General features: G+C 38.0%; 1 protein-coding gene across 2 annotated transcripts in view; it reads left to right on the forward strand.

The window, feature by feature from the left end:
- CABLES1 (Cdk5 and Abl enzyme substrate 1) overlaps nucleotides 1–7,961 on the forward strand; it is an 87,579-nt gene extending 79,618 nt beyond the window's left edge. For both annotated transcript variants that reach the window (XM_075213416.1, XM_075213417.1), the window contains exons 6-10: nucleotides 1,137–1,293; nucleotides 1,692–1,795; nucleotides 3,209–3,315; nucleotides 4,892–5,099; nucleotides 6,606–7,961. In XM_075213416.1, the coding sequence (XP_075069517.1) occupies nucleotides 1,137–1,293; nucleotides 1,692–1,795; nucleotides 3,209–3,315; nucleotides 4,892–5,099; nucleotides 6,606–6,746 (717 nt within the window). In that variant the 3' untranslated portion in view covers nucleotides 6,747–7,961. The remainder of the gene's footprint in view (nucleotides 1–1,136; nucleotides 1,294–1,691; nucleotides 1,796–3,208; nucleotides 3,316–4,891; nucleotides 5,100–6,605) is intronic.
- Nucleotides 7,962–9,893: the final 1,932 nt, after the last annotated feature.

The following is a 9,893-nucleotide window of genomic DNA, read 5'->3' on the forward strand; positions in this document are numbered from 1 at the left end:
GCAGAGGAGGGGGACAGCGTGAGAGGGGGCGGCGTGAGAGAGGGAAGAGTGTCTGGATGCAGAGGGGGCAGAGTGTCTGGGGGGGCAGAGTGTCTGGATGCAGAGGGGGCAGAGTGTCTGGATGCAGAGGGGGCAGAGTGTCTGGGGGGGCAGTGTGTCTGGATGCAGAGGGGGCATTTTTGCAAACAACTAAATAAGTATTTCTGTCCTGACCTAAATACTTATTACAATTTTTTGACCCAACTACTTCTAAAACAGGACTGCTCAGTAATTATTTTGGAGGGGTGCCTTGAAAAAATTATGGAGACTCAAAGGGTGCCGCGAACTGCAAAAGTTTGGGAACCACTGGATTATACATTAAAAGAGCAGTCTTGAGCTTACCCATGTAACCGTTGACAAAATGCTGCTTTTGTTGTCTAGTAAAGCAAATCAATGGATTTTGCTCATTTAGCATTACGAAACAATCTACAAGAATGATCTTTAACCTACTCAGTGCTTATCCTACATTTATATGATGTTTTGGAAAAGTTCACAAAGCCAATGTTTGTTTTACAATTACTTTGAGGAAAAAGTACAGTATTCAAGTCCTCAGTGGCCCTGCCAGTGGCGATCCATTTGTTCAACCCAACTGCCAAACAACCTGATTAGTGTCCTGTTTGTGCGCACAGATGGTATACCCAATATCCAGCCATTTATAAACAGATCATGCGGGACCCATGTTACCTGTAGGGGACACACATGAAACACACACTGGTCAATTACAGCTATCGACCGACTGGATTTTATATCTTGACCATTTGAATCCAAAAGATTTATAATTGTTCAAGATAATTGTGTAGAGGTCTGAACATGCTATTTTCAGAGCAGTTTGGTAAAAATAAAAAAACTGTCAGGTTCTTCCAGCTAATTAAGAGTTAAATGTCATCAGAAATAATCTAATGCATAAGGCACATATGAGAATTCTACTCCTATTTCTAGAAATAAATAACCAGCAGTAGTTAGACAACAACAGCTTATTATGTCTCAGTCCTTGTTACTGTGTAGCAGTGAAGGGAATGCATGGAAAAATGACAGCAGTGGTGTTTAAATGTTTAATGTTCAATGATTAGCAGCTGACAATGTTTTCTTCTCCCCAGACTGTATCATATACACAGTTTTTGTACCCAACCAATGCCTTGGGAGCCCGTCGAAACACAATAGACTCCACTTGCTCCTTTTCTCAGTTTCGTAACGCGAGTCACCGCAACCTGACCCTGGGAAGAGCCAACAGTATCCAGGGAAGCACTGATGCAGGTGATACGGTCGTTTTACAGACATACATTTACCCTGCCGTGGTCTTTAGGTGGGAATTACACTTGGGGATATTGGTTTCAATGTACGTGTGTGTTCATTACAGTTACAGTAGCTCTTAAGAGAGACATTAAACTTGTATTGAAGTGCTTTATTCGACAACTACCACCGTTGACATAATTTTAAGTCTGTAGTATTCCTTGCCCAACTTTTTTTTTTATGGTAGTACTGTACCATGATGGCAGCTAACTAATAGGTAGAGCACTTCTACTTATGTATTATTTGCAATTTTCCATATTTATCTGTGTTTTTACAACACAATGTTTGTAATGCTTTGAGAATAAAAATTATTTATGTTTTCTCATGGTTTACCAGATACTTTTATTGTTATTTTTATTCAGGTAGCGACATAGGAGACTTTATTGAGTATGATCCAAATCTCCTGGATGATCCTCAGTGGCCGTGTGGCAAGCACAAACGGGTTTTGATATTCCCTTCTTATATGGTAAGTCTTACAACATTATTTCGGACAATTATGTTTTTATGCTAAGGTTCAGTAAGAGTATGGTAATGTTCAGAGATACATTCAAAGCATTATGATGGATAAATATTTCAACAGTTCTGCCTTTTGAGAGCCTTTTGGCACGGCTGTGAACATGGAGGCCTCCTGAGAGTTTTTATAATTGTAAGACTGAATAATTTCCAATACTACAACCCCCACAAAGACATTTTGTGTATGCCAGTGGTTCCCAAACTATTTCAGTTCACAACACCCTTAGAGTCTCCATAATTTTTTCAAGGCACTCCTCCAAAATAATTACCAAGCAGTCCCGTTTTATAAGTAGTTGGGTCAAAATAACATAATAAGTATTTAGGTCAGGACAGAAATACTTAGTAAGTTGTTTGCAAAAATAATACACATAAATCCAAGGGAAAAAAATATTTTTCTGTATTTTTTTCAATTATATTTGTCAAAGAATAATTTACAGCTAATATTAAAAGGAATAAGATTAAACAAAATAAAACAGCATGTACAAAAATCATCACACTGTGCCCCTTCACCTTTACACTGTGCCCCTTCACCCTCACGCTCTGTGTGCCCCTTCACCCTCACGCTCTGTGTGCCCCTTCACCCTCACGCTCTGTGCCCTCTTTCATGCACCCTCGCACTGTGTGTCTTCCCTCCTTTATTCACCCTCGCACTCTTTGCCCCTTTATCTGTGCACCTCTGTGCCTCAAGGAGAATCAGTTCTCCTTGTTTTGCTTTGCCCCTTTCAAACTCTGTTTATTTTCTTACCTTTTACTTGCCCTTCTCTTTTCTGTTCTGTCTTCTTCCATTGTTGCTCCCTGCTGCACTGCTTTTTACTGAAAATGTCGATGACGGTGCGCCCGACATGCAGTGCAACAGAGCAGAGTGGAGGTGTATTTTGGCAGGCCGGCGACCAAGCGGGTGAAGGGTGGCAGGTAGAGGGGAGCGCTTGGTGCCCCCCCACCTTGCCCACCCCGCTTACCGCCGGCCCGTGGCGCCTCTGTGACCTCAGTTTGGGAACCGCTGGTGTATGCAACAAATATGTATGGCAGCATGCAGGTATGACAGGTTCTGCACACAATACATGTTAGCTGTTATGGTAGGGCGTCTTGCATTTTCTAATTGGAGAATAAAGGTCACAAATATGTAAAGTAATTATTTTTTTATCTAAGCTGGTTTTAAAATGTAACCTGTAAGATAGTAGAATGGCTGTCAAACAGGTATCATTACTTGTTTAACATGGCAACCTTGCCTCCCTGTATTGAATACATAGCTTATAACAGAGACCTGCAACTGTTACAAAGATAACAAGTTAGGATAGACAAAATCCATCAGTTACGACTTACTATTGCTCCAATTGTTTATACTGACTTGTACTTTACGTTACAGACCACTGTTATAGAATATGTAAAACCTTCTGACCTCAAGAAAGATATGAATGAAACCTTCAAGGAGAAGTTTCCTCATATTAAACTGACTCTCAGTAAAATCAGAAGGTACGTGTGAACAGTTCACTTACACCAACTACAAGGGGGGTGGGGAAATCAGTATATATTTCTATATAACAAATATTTATATTTGTCTCCTCAGAGAGATTTTTGTGTTACATCAAATATTGTTATAAATCATAGGTCACTAACTTTGTAAGTCACCTCGCATACGTTCATATACTTCAACTGACACTGTCTAATGCTAATATTGTATTTAGGGTAGAAGACAACCTGTGGATCTCCAGGTGTTGTGACAGCTATCTGCTGGCAACGTGTGCTGGGGCTTGTAGTTTCACAATACCTGGAGAACCACATGGTCTCCAGGCCTGACCTAATGTGTCCACTAATCCCAATGATTTCACCTGCTCCGTGGCACTCCTTAGGGGTCTGTCTATGCTCGCTCTCAGATTGGCCTGCTTTGGACCTCAAATAGAGCTATTCCACAAAGGGTACCACATTCAGCATTTAAGACAGCCACACTAAAGGAAATACTCGCACATGACTAAGCATGTAGCTAAATCAAAATACTAAATAAGGGGTGAGGGATGGAATAGAATATTGAAAATCTGCACAACATTGTTGAAAGACTTTATTGTCTATCACAGGATAGGGACCATGATTGGTGGGTTACATGCAGTGCACCCTGCATTGTCTGCCACTACTCTGATTGATGCTGGATCTCTTGTTAGAGCTTTTCCATGCAAGTGTGTATGTATATGTGTGAATAGTGTGTGTGTGTGTGTTTGTATATATATATATATGTGTGTGTGTGTGTGTGTGTGTGTGTGTGTATATATATATATATATATATATATATATAATTATATAATCTATTGATTGTTGCCATTTATCTACAATATATGAACAGTATGCAGCATATTACTTAATATCCATAACATAGAGATTACATGGAGAGTGAGGCCACGTGAAATACAACAAGATATACTTTTAGGGGGGAATTCAATTCCCGCCGAAATAGCGCCACGATAACTCTATTACCGTTATTACGGTAAAGTTAACTCAGCTTTTTGCTCGCAGCTCAGGGAGCGTTGACACTACCGTAATCCTCCTTAGAGTGTAATGTGAGACAGGCAGATGCAGGTGGGAAATAAGTGTGACTAGTTACATTGGAGAGTACAGATGTGCAAGTCTAGGTGAGATTATGTCAATGTCCTATATATCATCGTATTCTAATTGGACTAGATAAAACCTCCACAGTAGATTCCAATATCTGGAAAGTAGATTATTATGATACATCAAAGTAAGGATGGACTAGAGTTGAATTGCTATTTTTAATACATATAGGTTACACTTACAACCAGATCACATGTTTAGATTGTGATAGACAGGACACATGGATATGGACTGACTGAAAGGGGCACACAGACATGACCTACAGAACATATAGATAGGACAGATAGAAACAAAACACATAACACATGGACAGGGGCAATTAAAGAGGTTTCTAGATAGATCATTTCTTTTCACGGCACACTACACCTATACACTGGTTATCTGATAGAATCCATTTACCAACTGAATTATAGTGCAATAATTATCCTTTTGACTATTGTCTACATAGCCTGAAGCGTGATATTCGGAAGCTGGCCCAGGATGATTGTGGCTATGAAGAACCCACAGTGGCTATGGCATTTGTATATTTTGAGAAACTTGCATTGAAGGGGAAGTTGAACAAACAAAACAGAAAACTTTGTGCTGGAGCCTGCATCTTATTAGCAGCCAAAATTGGCAGCGACCTCCGAAAACATGAAGTTAAACACCTCATAGATGTAAGTACATGAGCCTCGCTGCTTGTCGCAAATATGGCAACCACATTGCCGGAATGCAAACAGAAATAACAAAGGGCAAGAAAGAAAGAGAATTGACAAAGTAGATTTAAAAGAACAGAATGAACATTGTTTTGTTTTTTTTCTGACCATGGATTTCCCTTTAGATGAACACAACTACAGAATGGAAAAAAAAAAAACAATTTGTAGTAGGCATTACAGATATTGGTATGTACAAATAGACAGTAGAAGACTAAAACTAAAGCAGAATGTGTGTGTGTGTGTGTGTGTGTGTGTGTGTGTGTGTGTGTGTGTGTATGGGTATGTAGATACTGTGACTTTAGTTCAACTGAGATGTCTAAGATATTATTTATAAAAAGTATAATGTATTTTGTATTCTTAATATGTTCCCTACATCCCTCCTATAGACACAATGGGGACATCCCACTTATGGAACCAACACTGTTTTCTGAGAATAAGCACCATTTGAATTCTCCAGGTGTCTACTCCTGGAGAATTCTGCAAAGTATCAAGTTACATGTGTTATATCTGTTCCATAAGGTGAAGATATATAAACTGATGAAGCTAGCACAGGAGTGAGGCTCTAGTTTTTCTGATAGACAAGAAAACTTTTATGCAAGCCCTCCATTCAACTGTAATAAGGGAGTCATTTCTCCACATTAAGACATACCTGAAAGTGGTAATGATAAGATCAAACAAATGACTAGGGGAAATGTGCAAAGAACTCTGCACATTTCCAACCCATTATTTACCATATTGTGCAAAGAAGTCAAGCTATGCAGAATAAGGAAGCCATGGATGGTAGGAGCAGCATAGAGAGGAAGATAAACAATAGGATTGGAGAGGTGTGGAAAAAAACTGGCAAGTTGGAAGGGTGTTTGTATGCACAGAGGATAATAAACAAAGGAAACTGTTTAGTTTGGAACAAAGATGTAGATCGATGGAGACTGTAAATGTAGTAGTATGGGGAAGATTCCTGGCTGACATTGAGCAAAGTAAATTGTCTGAGAGCACAAGGTTTGGTGATGTGTGTCTGACTAAAGAGACATGATGATAATACAGACAGAAAAATGTAATTGGATTACAATATTTGTTTTTTACCTTTATAGAATAGTAAATTATCTTGACTTACCCTCACATGCAATGATACAATGGGGAGAATTCAGTTGTTGGCGTTACTTTCGACAGTAAACGTGGCCTGTGCACTATTACTACTAATATGGTTAAAATTACTGTATTAACAATTAGCGGCGCGTTATTGCTACACTAATGTGGCCTAATTGAATTTCAATTGAAACTTTTTTTTTTTAACAAACAATCTTTTTACTAAACAATTTGTATGCACACAGAGCACTTATATCCAATAGACTGAATTATTATTGAGCATGCACAGAAAATAGATCACTTAATTATGGGTGTTCAAACTTTGATAATCCTATTTATAAATCACTAACAGGTTTCTGTCTTTCTTTGCTTTCTGCTGTTTAGAAACTGGAAGAGAAGTTTCGCCTGAACAGACGCGAGTTAATGGCATTTGAGTTCCCTGTGCTGGTCGCCTTGGAATTTGCTCTTCACCTTCCAGAGCACGAAGTTATGCCCCATTATAGACGGTTGGTCCAAAGCTCCTAGCACAGGATAAACTTCACACAAGTCTTTTCTGGGGCCTTGGATGAACTTACAGAGCCAGAGCTGCAACTGGACATCTTGAAGTGCACTATGGTCTTCACACAGTGTAAGTAGCCATTTTGTGGTCTGAACACATTCACAAGTATGCAGCCTATTAAGTCTCTAGAAACTAGTGACATCACTGAGGCACAAGATCTTATTGATGTTACTTATTTACCATAAATGGCTAGTCTGCATATTAATAGTGCTTCAGATCACAAAATGACGGCCTCCACTGTGTCCAATCGATAGAAACAGCCTAATACCAATGATGTCATTGGTGCAACTCTGTTTTTTGTTTTTACAGACACTATTCCAAATAACTGTTGGGAGGTGACAACATGTATAGGGGCGGAAAGTTGAATATCAAACAAGCCATCTCCTCAGAACAGTGCATTTTCTCTTTGAAATCACAAGTGAACTTTTTCATCTCTGCGCCTTCAGGTCTGACACTCAATATAAAGTGAAAGACATTCCATTTATATACATTGTCAGACCTAACCTTCACTGTGTCAAAAACAAATGTGCCAATTTATTTTCTTAACTATTTTGGACAAAAAACTTGCGTACTTTACCACACACAATTTGCCCACCATTGCTGGAGGATCCCCAGAAAGTGACTTATGGCAGAATGGATAAGGAAGACTGTGCCTATGGAAACCTATTTTCTTACCATTGAATCTCTTGGCACCGGGCATGATACTTTTGGACAAACACTACAAAACATTTTATTCCACCAGTATACTATCTAAGCCTGAACCTTTTTGTGGCTTTCTTCAGTGACAACGTTTTACTATAAGGCCACGTCATGTTAAACTATTGCACTTTCCCACTGTGGAGGAAATGCGTCGGGTCGCACAACTTGATGTTGAGATTCTGTGCTCTATGTTAGAGTGCATTTTAAGCACGTTTTCTTGTGCTAAGGGTTGAGCAGTGGTCTCTGAACAATGTAAAGCAGCTGCCCATTATAATTTTGTGCAACAATACATTCATCTCCAACATTGCCTGAAGTGTGCTTCTATGAAAAATCAATGTAACCATATCTAGCATCGGAAAACAAAATGAATACAAATTGAATTGTACTGTATATTCTTAAGTTGTCTTATATTGGTAGCATAACGAATACTTGACTATTTTATATTGTTAAAACAATCAAATGTATTAAATAATATGGATGGACCACTGCATATGCCAGTTCATGTAATGTCCTCCACTAGGCACCGCAAATCATAAACTTTAAAGCGTCGTCTACCCATAGCAGAACCGGCTATTTTGTGGACTGAACCAATATTTGGTCAATTAATTCACTAAGAAATGGTGAATAAAAGTGAGGTGCTTTGAAGTCCTTTTCTAGTGAATTGACATGTTGCATTTTCATGAGGGTGGATACCTTAAAAACTTATTGCCACACTACCAAACCATATAAATAGAACTACATACATATGTATCTCTACCTGTATGTATGTGTGTACGTATAGAATATATATATATATATATATATATATATATATATATATATATATATATATATATATATATATATATATATATATATATATATATATAGAGAGAGAGAGATAACATTATTATTATTATTATAGCTACTCTATCAAAATTAGAAGGTATTTATATTTTTAGGGATGTATTAATATTTCCATTTTTTATTTTTTTTTGTAAATGTTCAATAATATGAATAATTTTTTTATAATTTGGTTTATGATGAAGGGCTAAGGTTGGGTGCCAAATGATTAAATTCAGTTCTGCTCAGACATGCCCTTGTGATCTGGTGTGACTCCTTTTGCTGATCAATAGTTTAAAAACAGATTACATTGTGCCTTCGACTGATAGCATATTTCTAGGTCTCACTCAATTACGCTTTCTCACTACATTCACATTGAAGTATTTAATTTTCCAATAAAAAATGATGTAAAAATTGGAAGTTGGATTAATTTAATATTTTAATTTTGAGGTAAAAATACCAGGTAATTACATTTGTCTTTCAACTGCCTTTAAAGGGCCACTGAATTTAAAATGGAAGTTGATCCAGTATGAAAAGATCCTGCAGAAAGTTATCTTAATGTAACTTAGCATTTTTTGTAGTTTCATTCACTAGTATTGCATAGGGCATTATTTATGAAGTGACCATGCAAGGCATTTGATCCGCAAGCATCTTTGATTTGTCATGAATCAGGATTTGTCATGAGCATATGTATACAGAACGGAGTGTGCACTTACATGACCAGATGACAGCTGTTGTGGAATGAGTAGATCATGCACCTGTTCTTGGACCGAAAGGGCGTTTAAAATACAGACTCTATTCTGTATGTTTCTATGGCATCCCAGAGCAGATGAACATGGCAGAGTGTGTTTTTAATTTATGCCTGCAAACCCTTATGCAGTGTATGTAAACTGTACCAGTACTGGGTAATGAATTACAAATGACATTTAAAACAAATTAGACCCTAATTAATAAAACATTGATCTGATCCATATTATAAATATCCGTATTCTCAAAAAGAAATATTTAAACACTAAGCCAGCGTGGAGCACTGTGGTCATGAGTTCAATTCCCGACCATGACTTTATCTGTGTGGCGTTTGTATGTTCTCCCTGTGTTTGCGTGGGTTTCCTTCGGGTGCTCTGGTTTCCTCCCACACTCCAAAAACATACTGGTAGGTTATTTGGCTGCCGACAAAATTAACGTGTGTCTGTCTGTCTGTGTGTGTATTTTAGGGGTTTTAGACTGTAAGCTGCAATGGGGCATCAACTGATGTGAGTGACTAATATTCTCTGTTCAGCGCTGCAAAATTGGTGGCTCTATATGAATAAATGATGATGATCTATCTTGACTCCAGTGGAGATCAGGAGCACAGAATAATGTTTGGTGAGCATATACCAATTGTTCTTTTTTTTCCCCCCAGCATATATACTATACATATGGGGTGGCACATTTGCACTGCCATTACTGCTACCAAATGATCTTCCTGCAGGCCACAATAACATGTTTGATAGAAAAAAAAAAAACTTTTTTACCCTAACAACATGCAGTCATTAAAGTCCTTATTGTAGATTGTATATTTGATATAAAATACGTGTATTGCATAAAATAAA

Source organism: Mixophyes fleayi, chromosome 5 (assembly GCF_038048845.1).
Source record: "Mixophyes fleayi isolate aMixFle1 chromosome 5, aMixFle1.hap1, whole genome shotgun sequence".
Taxonomy (NCBI): domain Eukaryota; kingdom Metazoa; phylum Chordata; class Amphibia; order Anura; family Limnodynastidae; genus Mixophyes; species Mixophyes fleayi.